The sequence below is a fragment of the Dioscorea cayenensis genome, chromosome 8 (genome assembly GCF_009730915.1).
Source record: "Dioscorea cayenensis subsp. rotundata cultivar TDr96_F1 chromosome 8, TDr96_F1_v2_PseudoChromosome.rev07_lg8_w22 25.fasta, whole genome shotgun sequence".
Lineage (NCBI taxonomy): Eukaryota > Viridiplantae > Streptophyta > Magnoliopsida > Dioscoreales > Dioscoreaceae > Dioscorea > Dioscorea cayenensis.
The window spans coordinates 13646834-13662637 of NC_052478.1; the positions used below are offsets into that span (position 1 = coordinate 13646834).

At 35.4% G+C, this 15804-nt stretch overlaps 1 protein-coding gene across 8 annotated transcripts; it reads left to right on the plus strand.

Moving 5' to 3' along the window:
• Window positions 1–5908: 5908 nt before the first annotated feature.
• Window positions 5909–13255, plus strand: LOC120267888 (glucose-induced degradation protein 8-B homolog). Of its 8 annotated transcripts, none has more exons than XM_039275567.1 (7): window positions 5909–6083; window positions 10159–10300; window positions 11430–11577; window positions 11654–11729; window positions 11847–11958; window positions 12065–12137; window positions 12892–13255. In XM_039275567.1, exons 1-6 carry the CDS (start codon window positions 6048–6050, stop codon window positions 12106–12108), a joined length of 558 nt encoding a protein of 185 aa, XP_039131501.1. In that variant the 5' UTR covers window positions 5909–6047; the 3' UTR covers window positions 12109–12137; window positions 12892–13255. The 8 variants fall into 8 exon arrangements, with proteins under 8 accessions (XP_039131501.1, XP_039131495.1, XP_039131494.1 ...); XM_039275561.1 differs by having other exon boundaries at window positions 5909–6080; window positions 12046–12137; window positions 12892–13250; XM_039275560.1 differs by having other exon boundaries at window positions 12046–12137; window positions 12892–13234.
• The last annotated feature ends 2549 nt before the right edge of the window (window positions 13256–15804 follow it).

The window sequence follows — 15804 nt, forward strand, 5'->3', positions numbered from 1 at the left end:
ATAAAAGTACATAAATACACACGTATTAGCGCTAAAACCTGACAAAAGTAATAATGCTCATCATAAGGAAAGAACGCTTCACATTCTTATCGCACAAGCACTTTTCAGGAGTATTCAAACAATCAAGCCTACAAGATTGGAACTCATAATAAACATCAATTAATTGAAAGCATAATAAAGAGATTCAATGAAACGAATACATCCTAAGGTTCACAAATACCCAAGTACCCACTAGGGGTTTAGCTCTCCATGGAGCAAAATACAATAGATAATGAAATCAAAAGTAAAGAGATGCAATCCATGAATGAAAACCCCCTTGTGTTCGTGTCGAAGGTCTTGTAGATCGGCCGCGTCTTCTTCAAAGGTCCCCTCGTCAAACCTAGGGCACACCTCGCCGGATCGGTGCCAACGAAAGCTCCCCCAATAGCTCTCTTCCGAAGGAAATGCGGTGTTGAAGGCCGTCAAACCTCTCCAAAGCCTTGCCAAAGCCTCTCCAAACCCTAGCCACCAGCGCCTCCAAAGATGGGGAAAGGTGGAAGAAAAGATAGGGGAAAAGATCCCGAAATCGGGGCTGAATCGCGGCTTTTAAAGGGCTGGAATCGGGCATCCACACGGCCCTGTGGATTTTCCACACGCCTATGTGGATTCTCTGAATTTTTGATTTGCTGCTGCCTGTGAACAGCAATTGCTACAGTACTCCGCAAAAACACTCCCGAATCCACTTTTCATCGAGGCAACATAAACGGGCACACGTTTATGCAGTAGATCGCGTCACTTTTTCAATAAACGGGTTCATTAGTGAAGATCTTGCTATCAATGCATAAGTCGGGATACACAAATGTGACTGTCCTTGTGCCCCTCCAAATCATTGTAATTGCTTGAATACTTGGAGGTTGGCACACATTCACGTATCTTTGAGCCCAACTTGTATCTTTGCGTTTGTTCCTTCCAAGATTTCATCAAATAGTGCATTCACTATATACTTTTGGCTTCTTTTCTTAAAACATAGCTTCACAACCCTACCTGCGCAAAAGAACATAAATACACATGTATTAGCGCTTAAACCTGATAAAAGTAATGTTCATTGTAAGAAAAGAACACTTCGCATTTTTAACACAAGCACTTATCAACTAGTACTCCTGTTCCCTGTGGATTTGACTACCCGACCTATTAGGTGCGCTTTATTACTTAAACGACCCGTGCACTTTTGGATACACACAAGGGGTGTGTCAAGTTTTTACTACAGTACTCAGCAATTTCCTTTGGGAGGCCACACAGCCTGGCATACGGGCGTGTGGAAGGGTGTGTAAGATTTTGTCGATCCAAATGGCTGAGATAACTCCTAAAAACTGCCCCCAAGCTGGTACACGCACACATGACTGCCTCCGTTGTGGTACCTTATCCTGATTTTTTACCTCAGGGCTTTTTAGATTCTTGTGCATGCATTAGGGGTAAAATAGTCATTTAGCACTAGTGCATCCTTGCATGTTTGCATAGTAGCTTTTGTGTGAAAACCAGAAAACTGCAGGTAATTCTGTCATTTGGATTTATTTATTTTTTATTATTTTATTAGAAGGGCATTTTGGAAGCAATGTGGCTGCCTCTCTTTCTCTCATCTTTCTTTTCTTCTTTTTGTTTTCATTCTTCTTTCATTCGGGCGAGCACCGATTTTGAAAAAAATTCTCCGTTGAGCTTTTCCGCCAAATCAAATCTTTTACTCTCTTCTTCTCATCCTCTTGAGCTTGGTAAGGCTTCGATCCAAGGTTTTCTTTTGTATTTTTCTAGTATTTAATCATTTTGAAATCTTTGAAACCCTACAAATATTCCATGGATTGGATTGTTTTTAGGCTCAAATTAAAGCCAATGTCGTTGTTATTCATTTTGTGTGAATGTTTGTGAGAAAATTTCTTGATTTGATGTTGTAAATTGGCAGAAAATCATTGTATAGGGGTCGTTTTATTGTAACAATTTCTTGGTTACTGTAGTAATCCCGATGTTACTATAGCATTAAAAAAACTTTGACCTTTTCTTGTATTTTTTTTCGTCCAAATTAAAGCCCTTCTTACTTGGAAATCATTGGAACTAGGTTTAATCCAATTTGAGGTCGTTCGGGTCCAAAATGACGTCGTTTACCCCTAAAACCCCTAATGATACATGTTCAACATATAACATTGCATTCGATGCATTTTAGTTTCCATTCTTGCGTTCATTGATTATCGGATTCCCTGCTTGATTATAGGCGAGATGACTGGTTGAGTAAGTGGTTTAATTCATAATTGCATAGATTTAATAAGAGTATTATAATATTTCTTTATGTGTTTTATAAGATAAATTTGATGATCAATCAGATTTCATCTTAAAAGAAGGATATTTACATGTATATGTATTTACATGCAAATGAAATATGGTTTGATGTATATTTCCGTATTTAAACATCGTATGGTTGATTCCTCAAGTTGGAATTGGAAAGAATTTCATTGTGGCATTTGGTTTTAATGGTGACTACGGACTTTAGTCCGACACTACAGTGTGGGTTCTACTATACGACCCGATGGTAGGTGACGTGGTCAACCTTGAGTTTATCCTAGTCAAGGGTGCGTGGAGCCATTGACAGGGGGTTCTTATATGTGAGAATCCGGGGTCACCACACAGGGATCTCAGTGCCCGACGTCAAGGTTATGAATACCTTGATGGCTCTCAACCTAGTCGCGATGGCGGCTAAGTCAAGGAGTGTTTTTAGGCCAAGGACTTGAGATTGGTTTTACTATTTAGCTGTGCAAACACATGGTATTTTGGATTGTGATGAGGGGCGAAGCCCAACTGTCACTCTTAAGAGGGCAGTCTCTCACAAAAAATTATATTTCATAAGAAAATGTTACTTACCTGTACTATGTATAAATCATTGTGTTAACTGTTAATCTGTTGAATACTTGGAGCTACCTTGTTATATTATTATTGTGGTAACTACAATATTAAATGCTTTACTACTCTATTATATATATGTTGTCACCACTCACTGGCTAACAGCTGTTACTCATCATTCTCCTTTCTTCTTTCTCAGACTGTGACGTTGGACTGGGTTGTGCTGCCTAGGCAATAGACTGACTTATCTATTCCCCTTATCTAGGTTAGTTGCAGTGCGCATGTAAACTCTATGAATCCACCAGACTTGATCTTTTGTGTATTGTTCTTGTATTTGTACTTTCTGGTCATATTTGGAGCCTTGGCTGGTTCTATTGTTGTTATTGTCTCCTTCTTTAGTGAGCTGTGTTAGAAGGATTGTTTTGAGCCTTACGGTAACTAGGAGGTGGGACGCTGTAAGGTCCACTCCTTATTGTCATGGCGATTGCTATGTGCCCGGCTAGGGTCGGGGCGTAACATCCGTGCCCTCTTGACATGTCAATTGGCTTCTAAAATCTTCAGGAGTTGGCACACGTGTGCTTGTAGATGATCCAACTTTAATGTTCATCCTTGAAGCTTGAGAGATCATCTTAGAAAAATTCTCCACAACCCTTTCTTTGCTTCTTTCTCATCAATTCCTGTCACATGCCCTAATTGCACAAAAGAACACAAAACACATGCCATTAATGAAAATATCTGAATATAATCATGTTCAAAGTGCATAAAAGATGTGATCAAATATATATCAAACAAGCACTTATCATTACCAAATGGCTAGACAGTTAAACAAATAAATAATATGATGGATAGATAATACAAAGTACACAAAGACAAGGATAACAAATGCACAGACAAAAGATGTTTTACTTAGAAGGAGCTCTCTCAGTTGCTTGCTCTAGCTCCTATGCCTCTATGTCCACCACATGCTTTATATACAATGGTAGATAAGCAACATCATCTTGAAGTCCCCATGACTTCCAAGCAAATATGAAATCTTTCACTCATTAGTGATAATATACTTCATCCTTATGGAGCCCAACTCCAACTGATGTGTTCTCCGCAAGTATACTGGTTGCGCACAAGTAATATAGTGGTACCCCGTGAGGGGTAGAGTTGTCGAACCTCTGGGACTGGACTAAAAATACTAACTTAACACTGATCTCTAGTGACAATTAAATAGATGATGAAGTTGAGTAAAATAAAAGAACAATTAAAAGGAAGATAAGGAAGAGAAAGGATGGAAATAAAGATGATTGGATCAAGTGTCAACAGAAGAGAACAATGCCTGGGGTGTTCCCCTTGCACTCGGGAATGCTCACTCACTCTCAAGTTCTACATGTACATTTTAGGGTTCTAGTGTGTGCTCAGAAGCAATGTGGCAGCTATGGTTCTCATATACACCAAGTTTTGCTAAAGTAACTATGGCTACTTGCAAATCAAGTTTTACAATCACGCAAGGTAATGACAACTACGGCAATCCACACATCAAGTTGTACCCAAGCAACTGTGCAAATCAAACACATCAAGTTATATTAACAAAAGATTAACACAAGAACCAAAAAAACTCCATAGATCAAAAGAGTGTAAGTGTTTTTAGCATCAAAAGTATAAAGTTCCCACCCCGGGACACCGTGGCCGGTTAGCCCCTTATGGGTGGGTACAACATGGAGGAGAAAAGACTAGATCTAGAAAAAGAAGACATGACTTCCTTCACTCTAAGATTTGCCTCCGATGTCGAGTTCTTTGTGCTAACACCACTTCTCTTGTGCCTCCAACTTGCTCCTTTACGCCGTAGAAGGTGTGGATAAGCTCGATCTTCGTCCTCATCAAAGTCCTCCCGGTGGAGAAGAAGATCCCTGAACGAAACCTTGAAATCTAGGGTTAAAAAGGGACTTTTCGGGCTTGACACGGTCTGCGCATGATCGTGCCTCAGACTGTATCATGCTGGGAGTGAAATAAGTGACAAGGAGTGTCTTAGTCTGAAAAGTTCGGTGGCAAGGACACGATCGTGTTGTGACTGTGCAACTCTATGACACGATCGTGTCATGGGCACCCAGCTCGTGTCAATAATTTTCCAATGAATTCGCCGATGGTCTGGGATTTTCGGGGGCATTCACACGACCGTGTCCTGACCGTGTCGATCTTGCAAATATCCTTAAGCACCGAAATCTCACTGAATCAACAATTGACTGAGAACTTCAGGGGTATGACATGAGCGTGTCCTGCCCGTGTCAGGCTTGAACACTTGAACTCCTATGGGATAATTTCATCCCGAATTTGTTCCAAATCGTATTGAGCCCCTAATTTCTGCACATATGACAGAAATACCCATAATAGCACTGGTCATGTATAAAAATACACTTTGAGAACAAGTAAAATAATGAAATTATTAGGGTATGAAAACATGCATGCAAAGTGCACTCATCACCAACCACCATTTGTTGCGAATGCTATCCAAAATTGATTACCGTGGCAAAAGTATGGTGAAGATCATGGTATGGAATTATCCTTGACTCTTGACTATGCCAAAGAAAGAATCCATTAGGTTGTTCAACAACCAAAGAAGAAACACGATTTTCGACTAAAGATGAAGACTAGGTTGAAGAATGAACATATTAAAGGTAACCGTTTTTATTTTGTGGGCTTCCCTATGTGTAGGGATAGCAATTGACGATTTGAGAGAGAGGGGGTTCCTTTAAATCACTTGAAAAATCACAAGGTTTTTCGAGTATGTATGAAAATGTCAAAGGATAGTTTGGTAATTTTATCTAAAAATAATAGCCATTGGTTTTTCTTTTTTTTATGCACAAGATCATATCCTAAAACGCAAGGTTGTTAGATGCATTATGACTACTAAATTTCGTTGGAAATTCTGATTTATAGAAGCAGCATTATTGTATAGACGTATATCAAGGGTAATTTCTTGTTATTGCAACGGTAAATATACAAAATACCCTAAATAAAACAAAACAAGTGCCTTGCAATACTGGGCTTTTTATACCATCTCTGTCGGAGCTTAACCGAGACTCTCTCTGCTTACCGTTTGTGCAGGAGGGATAGGCCTTCTTCTTCAATCCCTCGGAGAAGCGGGAGAAGGCCATAGCTTGAAGTTGGAACTCCTCCCCCTTTGCTGCTTCCTGACTCCAATGATGGACTTCGATCCGAAGCTCTACGAGAATGTTGTACGGCTCTCCTATTTCTATTTTGGTTCTCTTATTTCATCGATTTTGTTTTGCAATCGTTGGAACGATCAAAGCTGCGCTGGATTTTGCTCTCTTTGGAGAAAAAAAAAAGGGATTTTCTTTTCTTTATGTTATTTATGTTTGTGAGTGTCGCGAATTGGAACTCCTTTCGATTGTGAAGTTGTTGATGGCTTATGATTAAATTTCTTCGTAAGTGCATGTTGTTGATCCTTGATTGCTTGCAATATTTTTGATGATCTTGTGTTTGTGATCGTCTTTCATTGTGATATTGCAAAAAAAAAAAAAAAAGGGCAATCTTTGATTTACTTATTAATCTGTTTATTTTCTATGATATAGACATGATGTATATATTGATGGAGTGATGAAATTAACGCAAAATTGGAATTTTTTTTTTCTTTCTTGGAATGCTTAAGTCTAGCATTGTTTTCTATATGTATCTTATGTCGTTCTATGACCTCCTCTGTCATCTAGGGCTGACTCCCCAGATTAGGTTCCATCATTGAGCGCATTCCATATATGTGAACTGAAAAGAGAGTGGACTAATATTTGGATAGCTATGGAAGGACAATCCCGAATTTGCTCTGTCAGAATATTTTTATTTGTGGTCGTTTGCTGATTTGGCAATTGAAAATATCACTATAGTTTCTTTTAGAAAGTAAATTATTTCAATTCAAACATTTTCTATAGAAACAAATCAGTTCTAGAGAGTTGATATGCAATTAGCAGCTAACCATTGGTGGGAAGGTTTTTTGTCTAAGAGCTTCTTGAAAGTCTTACTTTTGTCCAATAAAATTCTTTGTTTTAACAATACCAACTGAAATATTTTTCATTTTTTTTAATCGTTGTATTAATTTGTTTAAGCAGCTATGGCTTGGATTGCCTATATATAGATACCATGCACACATTCGCTTTCTTCAAGTATTATGGTTTGTTGTTTGAAATTATCTGCCATATGTGTTGCACTGCCTGTTTATGATCTAAAAAGCTATATCAAGTTCTAATTGAGCAGATGATTTAGTAATTCCTTTTTGGGGAGCTTAATTGATATGTATGCATTATGCAACTCTTAACACATGAGGTAGACACAAATACTAGCTTTGAAGAATCCTTCAATGTAGGCTTCATTTGGAAAAGTCATTGAAAATGATTATGGTATCTATTTTAAGGTTTATTTTTCTGTTCTCACATTCTTCTTATATTGGTTTGAAGATACTTTTTGGATTTTGGGTAAACCAGATTAGAGATGAAGATGGCATTTTACACTTGGTGACATCAACTCATTGTTAAGGAGACTCAAGGAAATGACTTTTGACAGGTTACTGTTGCATTAAAAACAATGTGATGGCTGAAGTCTTTATTTTCTTAAGCATACTCCCTGATTCACCAATTGCCAATCACAATTGACTTGTAGATATAACTCCATGCGTCATGGCATGATATCATGTGTCCATCATATGCGGCTGGTTACTTCTCTTGTATGAAGAGTTGATAAGGATGGAAACTAAGTTTTAAATCAAATTATTTATTTAGACTCTTTCTAATGTTAGTGTAATGGGTTTATATATAGGTATAGGGGTTGAGCCACTAAGTCTTAAGACTTTTTGGTGTAAGAATCCTAAGCTTATGTAGCACCTATGTAGGGCCCACTAGTACAAAATATAAAATCTAACATATTATTAGAGAAATATAATGGAACCCAATATATATATTATAAAAAAAAAAAGAGATGTAAGACCTCTGCGACATAAGTGGTGTACAAGTCCATATGAGTAGGACCTCTGAGACACAAAGTTGTGTACAAATCCATGTGAGTAGGATCTCTAAGACACAAGTAGTGTACAAGCCCATGTGTGTAGGACCTCTGAGACACAAAGTAGTATACAAATTCTGGTAAAAAACAGACCTCTGGTGTACAAGTCTAAGCAAGTTCAAAGTGACAGAAATGACCCTGTTGAACTTAAGGGAGGGTGATGGAAATATAGTCCCACATCGGTTGTGTGATAGAAGTGTAATGAGTTTATATATAAGTATAGTGGTTGAGCCACTAAGTCTTGAGACTTTTTGGTGTAAGATACCTAAACTTATGTTGCATCTATATAGGGCCCACTAGTACAAAATATAAAATTTAACAGTTAGCTTGAAGTATGTTCTTACTTTGTTAACGTTTTCAATGTGGAAACAGGCACATAGTATCCTTGTCTTGTAGTCTGCCTCATTTTCCTGGGAAGTCTTCGTCTAATCAAAAAATTGATTTGGCCAGGAAACTGCCATTGATCTTGCTGTTTAAATCATGAAATTGTTCTTTTATTTATTTTTGTGTTTTTATCTTGTGCTTTGGGAGCCTGCTGGACTTTGCATTGTGTTCCATAACCAACTTGATATTGTTAAGTGAACATTTCTTCAATTATAAGCCTAAGTTAAAAGGTCCTGCTTAGATCTGCATTTGAGAGGGGTCAACCTTAAAGACTTCTTTAGGCTATGCTACTTAAAAAAAGCTTCTAAAGTGTAAAAAGGCTTTTGGGATCAGAATTTGAATTGGAGATTACTTTCAAAAGCTCTTTCGCAAAAGTGCTTGCTCAAATCTTCACCAAACGTACTCTCTAAATAAGTTAAATTGGAAAGTCCTTTATTGTCGTATTCTAAAACCTTGTCTTATTTGGTTTGCTTATGACATTAAAAAATTATTGGTGGATTAATATTATAGTTCGTCCCATTCAACTTGGAAATCAGATTAGAAAACATTTATTGGCTTGCATAGAGTAATTAACAATGTAAAGATTTCCCCTGTGATTCATGTAAGCGCATTTATTTTGTTATGGGGTCCTTTGTTTGTGCTAATGATTGAAAGTTCATAATGAAGAAATTTATGATTTATGTTTATGTTGTGATTTAGAAAGATAAATGACGCAAATGACATGCTAGGAAGATTTGGAAGATATTACAAGAGAAGGCATGGACCAAAATAAGGAGTGATTACGAGGATATAGCTATTAGTGTTGTAAGGATTTAGTAATTTCTAGCTCTTTGCCAAAAGAATCTGGCAAGTTTGACTGGATTGTTTTGAATTCTAGTTTTAATTGAGCTGATCCTTAAATTTAAGGAGTTAAGATAAGTTTTAGCTTAAATAAGTTTTTCTTTCCTATTTGAAATCAAACCTTTCTCCTATTTGAAGTTAAACTTTACTTAGATAAGTTCTCAAATCTCTAATAAAATAGAGATGAACTTCTTAGGGGAATCAATGAATTATTCTTGGTTTTCTTAGCTTAATGCTACATTTTGAGGTGTGGTTGCACTTTTTTTTATCTGTGATTGCTTAACTGTTTTCGGTGTGATTACCTAGAAATTTTAGGTGTGATTGTCTAACCTATCCTGCATCAATAAGTTTTAAAGTACTTGGGTTTTCATGTGTTTCTTTTTTGGTTACCAAAGTAAAATTTTCTGTTAGTTCATAATATTATCAAAAGTGTATTGTATTTGCTCCTTTGTGGTTTAACTGCGCAACAAGATTTTTCGAGGAATTGGGACTTAATGGAGCACGAGGGGAGTTCGTGAAAGTTACTCAGCCGTTTTTGACACTTCTTGTAGGGACAATTATGTTGGAACTGTAAGTATGACCAAGTGGTGATATTTCTTGCTATATGCTTTCTGCTATGTGAATGTACAACATTGCTTGTGCCAAATGCCTCTTTCTTGTCAACTTTTGTGCTGCTTTGGTTAGGGTGGCCATTAGCTGTTTCTTAGGGAAGCTAATTAAATGTTACCACAATGTTTTTATTTCTGTGAGATACAGTTTACTGGATGAAATTTTAACTTAAAATGAGTTCATGAAATTATTTTTGGACCATGTAACTGGTGAGTGATCATTTCACCGTAAGTAGTATTAGTGTACCAAAATATTTATTGCTTTATCTTCTGCATTCTTCAGCATCTGATGTTGTGATGGCCTTTGTTGTAAATTCATAATATCTGATTTCATTTATTTCATAGACCGTCTAATGCCCATTACCTGTTTATTTCAGTTCTGGTTTAATATGTTTATTGCTAATTATATCAGGCAATCAATGATGCAGACGTTCGTAACATTGTCCTATCATACCTTGTGCATAATTGTTTCAAAGAGACAGCGGAGGCCTTCATTTCTTGTACTGGAATGAACCAGCCTGCTAATTATCTTGTGGACATGGATTTACGAAAATGTAAGTGTTTTTCTTGAAGACTAAGTTGGAGCAATCTTAATGCATAAATAGAACCATGATTTAGTTTGTAGAAAAACAAAATTCTTATTCCACTCAAAAACTCTTTAGACTTGCAAGACATATATATAAGCATAAAGCCTATATAAGATAAACACTAGCAAAATATTAAACTGACCGAATAAGGATAATGTGAAATCAACTAAAACTAAGCTCAACCATAGATGAGTACATGCTAACATTCTTGCTGCTTTGGATTTGATGAGAGTTTTCTTTTTATGTCATAATTAGCATTAAATTCATATATCAATGTAAATAGTCCATGTGTGAGGATAGCTTCGAAAACCATCTAGCTTAACTGATTAAATGTGTTATGATTATCTTGGGAACTTACATAATAAGTTGAGTGTTGATTAAGCTAACTTTTATGACATGCATTAAGTTCATTCAGCTAGAACATATTTGTAGCCATCAATTATGAAGATGCTAAGCATTGTATTGATAAACTATTATTCAGACGACAAAATAATCAAGTTTTGACAGCGTTTACTGCTGTACTGCTGTATCTAGCTTTGAAAAGAAGATATGCTTTTTGTCTTGGATAAATATTGTTGAAACCCCATGTCTAGATCAACCCAAAGATCCCTAATTGCTTAGGACCCAAAATTTAAACTCTAGGAATGGTTATAACATGAAACAAGATTATAATTACTATATCACTTTCGAGAAATATAAATCTACAACGGCAATAAAACCATTTGCGAGACTAAATAACAAACAACATATGGCTTGCTTTCTTTTATAGCAAAAGACTCGCCACATATCCCCTATAATTAGGCGGCAATAAGGAATCCAATTCTTGTTTAATCAGACTGCAATAAGGGAGAAGATCAGCTTGCAAATCACTTGATATCCTTCTACAATTAGAAGATTCAACTATCCTCTCGTACATAAACTTCACCTAATTTCGCCATGTTCATCAGTGATAGATGAAGCATATTTATTTTCTACTGCTCTGGTGGAAACATTTACTTATTTTCATAGTTGTGGGTACATGATAGTTTTGCAATGCATGGTATTATTAAGTCTGACATTCTGAATTTAAATGCTATTTGCATATTTTATTTTTCAGCAATTTTCATTTTCGCAATGGAGGGGAATGCTCTCAAGGCCATGGAACTGACAGAACATCTAACTCCTAACCTCTTGGAAGAAGAAAATGATTTGCGTTTTGATTTATTGAGTCTTCACTTTGTTGATTTGCTCAGCTCAAGAAAGTTGTGAGTTTCAATAAGTGGTATTTATTTAGGTATATCTCTACATTCTCTGTTTTAATCAAATTCATTGAAATGGCAGCACAGAAGCTTTGGAGTTTGCTCAGACCAAGCTTGCACCATTTGGGAAATCACCGAAGTATATGCAAAAGCTGGAAGTATGTTTTCTTACTAGTATTACTCTCTGCATGTGTGGACATTATCACTGTTTAGAGAAGTTTAAAAGTTAGCTGTTTTCTATCAATCAATTAATATGTTCTATTACATTCTTTTAGGATTTTATGGCTTTGCTAGCTTATGATGAGCCTGACTGTTCACCAATGTTTCATCTAATGAGATCTGATTATCGTCAGACTATTGCTGATAATTTGAATCAAGCTATTCTTGGTATGCCAACCAATATTCCTTAATAAATTCCATTTCTTGTACTTAACCTTTTATCAGATTCCTTCCTTGATGTTTAATTGATATCAGCGCGTGTGAACCTGCCTAGTTATTCCTCAATGGAAACACTCATACAGCAAACGACTGTTGTGACACAATGCCTACATCAAGAACTTGGCAAGGTGCAGTATTTTTTACATAATTCCTCTACTTCCCAAATTAATTAACATTTTCTTTCTTTGTTGTCCTTACTCTCTTAACTTCTTGAGATTTTCTGCGACATAGGAACTAAAATGTATCAAATTTGAGTTAATCATCTATACACAGAAAAAAGTTTGTTAATGTATTGCCTTTTGCATCACTGTCATTCATTGATTGCTTGGGAGTAGGTTAGTTTTGAGTCAGTTGCATGTCATATTTTGCACCCAAAATTATGCACTTATTCTTTAAGTGGCAGGATGGGCCTCCCCCTTTTTCTTTAAATAGGTTCTTGAAGAGGTAGATGAAAGATGTTGTGCATAGAAGCGTTCTCTTTGCTTGCCACCTGGATCTTTGTTCTTAAGATAATTTGCAGAAACTTGCAATTTGAGTGGTGCGGCGAACATGGAAAACAAGTGCTATAAGAAGATTTGTGGATTTTTAGCTTGATGTTTATTTGTTCAGGTTTTTCTTGTTAGTTTAAGATTCATGTATGTAGAACTCGATCTTGATGTTTATTTGTTCAGGTTTTTCTTGTTAGTTTAAGATTCATGTATGTAGAACTGGATCTTGGCATATATATATATATATTTGAATTCCATGTATTGAAAAATTCTTAATTATCTTTTTATTCACTTGATTATCTTTTAATGTTAGACATGCTTATGGTTTTATTTTATTTTATTTTATTTTATTTTTGACAACGGTGGAAATGAGAATTGGTTTCATTCTTGGTAGTGGCGGAACCAAAGGGTGGTAGGACGGGGAAACACAGGTAGAGCACTAGTCAGCGACCATTATCAGTCATTAGTGGCGGAGAACTAGCTGCAAAAACACGCACGGAGATAAATTGGTAATAGAGCAACCTACCAAATCAAAGCCGTTTAACATTAATATTTGACATTTGATTGAAATCGACGGTCAATACCAATGCTCAATCTGGAACATTGATCTATGTCTAGTTGTTAATAATGCATTCTCAACAGTTCATTCAATAGCCAGAACTTTTCTCTGCCAAGACCACTACTGCTTCAACTGAGAAGCTTCCACGAAACTTCTAACAGTTATAGTACTCACAATTCATTAATGGCTCTCTCTCTCTCTCTCTCTCTCTCTCACTATCACCGGCAACTTCACCGACCTCGGAAAAGCTTAGGGGTCGTTTGGCATCCTTTCTGTTTTTTAGTTTTTTGTTTTTGTTTCACTTTTGTTTTCGTTTTATTTTTTATTTTTTGAAAGCAAAAATATGTTTGGATATATAAACTGTTGTGTATTTTAAAAAGCTGTAAACAAAAACATATATCAGCACAAAATTATTATAACGTATTTTTCTCATTTTTTTTTCAAATCCATATTTTGAAATTTTTTTTATAAAACTTTATTTTTCAGATTAGTTTACTTGATTATATTATTAAATAAAATTAATCACATAGACTGGTATTGTATGGGTAAAAAATATCTCAAAAAAATTGCACCATTTGAAACTAAAAAATATTTTGACGTTTGCCTTAAAACAGAGATATAGTCATAATTTTTTTGAGATCAAGTAAAAAGTTAATAGCTAAAATAATAGATTTTTATAAATATTTTTTTCAATATATATATTATATGTTATATCATAGTTTATAAAAATCAAGGGTCAAATAATAGCTTTTTACAAATATATTTTCAATATATATATATTATATGTTATATCATAGTTTATAAAAATCAAGGCTCAAACAATGATTTTCACAAATAATTTCTAAAAATATAATTTTTTATACTATATAAACTAATTTGTAAAATATCAAGTCAAAATTATAAATTTTTATAAATAATTTTCTTAAAAATATTTTTTAAAAATTATTATTATTAATTTGTAAAAAAATTGATATTTTTTAAAAATTAAAAATTAAAAATTAAAAATTAAAAATTAAAAATTAAAAATTAAAAATTAAAAAGAATTAAAAATTTGAAGGAGAGAGAGAAATGGGTAGAAGAGGAAGGGTTTCATGGTGGGAGGAAGAGTTTTGAAACGTTTCCAAAACGGTTGAAAACATAAAATTCTTGTTTTTTGTTTTTTTGGAAACGTAAGGATTGTTGCCAAAAGTTTTGAAAACAAAAACAAACTGCCAAACATGTTTTCTCAGTTTTGTTTCTAAAACATGAAATTGAAAACAAAAATCAGGAATTGACAACAATGCCAAACGACCCCTTACTAATTGAAATTGGTTCTCTCTTCTCTCTTAGTGATTGCAATTTCGTGCATTAGAACAAGGGGCGTTGACTATTTTTGTGATTTCAAGATGTTTTGTTTCTTTGAAATTTGATTGGCATAGCATACTGGTAGTTGGGGATTGCTTCAATTTTGCGATGGCATTCCGGTTGAGAAAATTAAAACAATCAAGTATCTACTTCTGATGAAATAATTGGAGGTTTGTTTCTATTTATAATTTTTTTTAAAATCATTAGAAATCTGAATGTGTTTTGTTTTTGATCTAAGTATTCAAGCCTATGAGAACAATTTTTTTTTATATAATCTACAAATTGGGTTTGATTCATCTTAAAGCTAGGATAAGATTTTTTTGGCTTTCCATGGGGTTTGATTGTAGAATATAAATTCTACTTGGGTACCTCTTCAATGATAATTTAGAAATAGTTTGATTTATCCAATACCATATTGTTTGTTTTAATTAAACATATGGAGGAAAAGATTTATGGTTATTTTGGTGGAGATAAAATTGTAATATTTTTGTTAAAATTATTGAAATTAGCCCAGCCCGTTGACACACCCCTTGCGTGTGTGTATCGGAAGTGCACTGGTTGTCGAAGTAATAAAGTACCCTAGTGAGTGGGTAGTCGTATCCACATGGAATAGTGCTCGGAAACACAAGTATTGCTATCTAACTATAGTGAAAACCAAATTGTGATTTTTGAGTGAACAATATCAATGCAAATGAAAGTAAAGAAAAGATGAAAGAGACGCAATAGAAATAAGGAGAGGTAATCGATAGAATGATGGGGTACTCGGACATTGCTCACCTTACGACTATTGTTTCAAGTGCAAGACTAATCATTATGCCTCATAACTGATGTTTAATGAGTCGTGGAAATCCAAAAACACGGTCCCAAACCTAAGGTTAATCGTGACTAACCCTACACTATGCCCTAGTGGAAAGGGTTACTCTCGACACCTCACACTGTGTAAGGTTGCTTAAAGCTCTAGGGACTCCAAGTGATAAACCTTATTCCCTAATATAGATATAATCCTTTGGTCCAGGTGAAAGACCCGTAGTCACGATTAAGCCCCAGCATTAAGGATTAATTCAATACTTCACTCTGTTGCTTGTGCAACTAAGCCCTTGTGAAGTTTGTCTCTTAGCACTTCACTCTATCATGACCATAAAGAACTCTTGGAACGTGGAGGTAGAATAAATCACACCGGAAGGGAAAGAGGACATTCCGCTACCTCTCGACTCATCCTCTCGACTCATCCTCTCGACTCAGTCCAACCTAGCTTTGTCCACTCCTAATGAAATGTTACTCATTCACAAGGATTACCAATACACATTCTCAACCCTAGTGTCACTCTAAGGGAAAATCAATTGAACAAGCATTCAAGGTTGGAACTCAATTAAAACATCAATTAAAGAAACATAATAAGAGTCA

Bases quoted from the DNA above. Each gene is read 5' to 3' on its own strand.
- LOC120267888 (XM_039275560.1), top strand. From the start codon at position 6,048: ATGATGGACTTCGATCCGAAGCTCTACGAGAATGTT. The intron at 6,084-10,158 runs GTACGGCTCTCC...TAATTATATCAG, and splicing joins CGAAGCTCTACGAGAATGTT to GCAATCAATGATGCAGACGT. The intron at 12,138-12,891 runs GTGCAGTATTTT...CATTCTTGGTAG, and splicing joins TACATCAAGAACTTGGCAAG to TGGCGGAACCAAAGGGTGGT.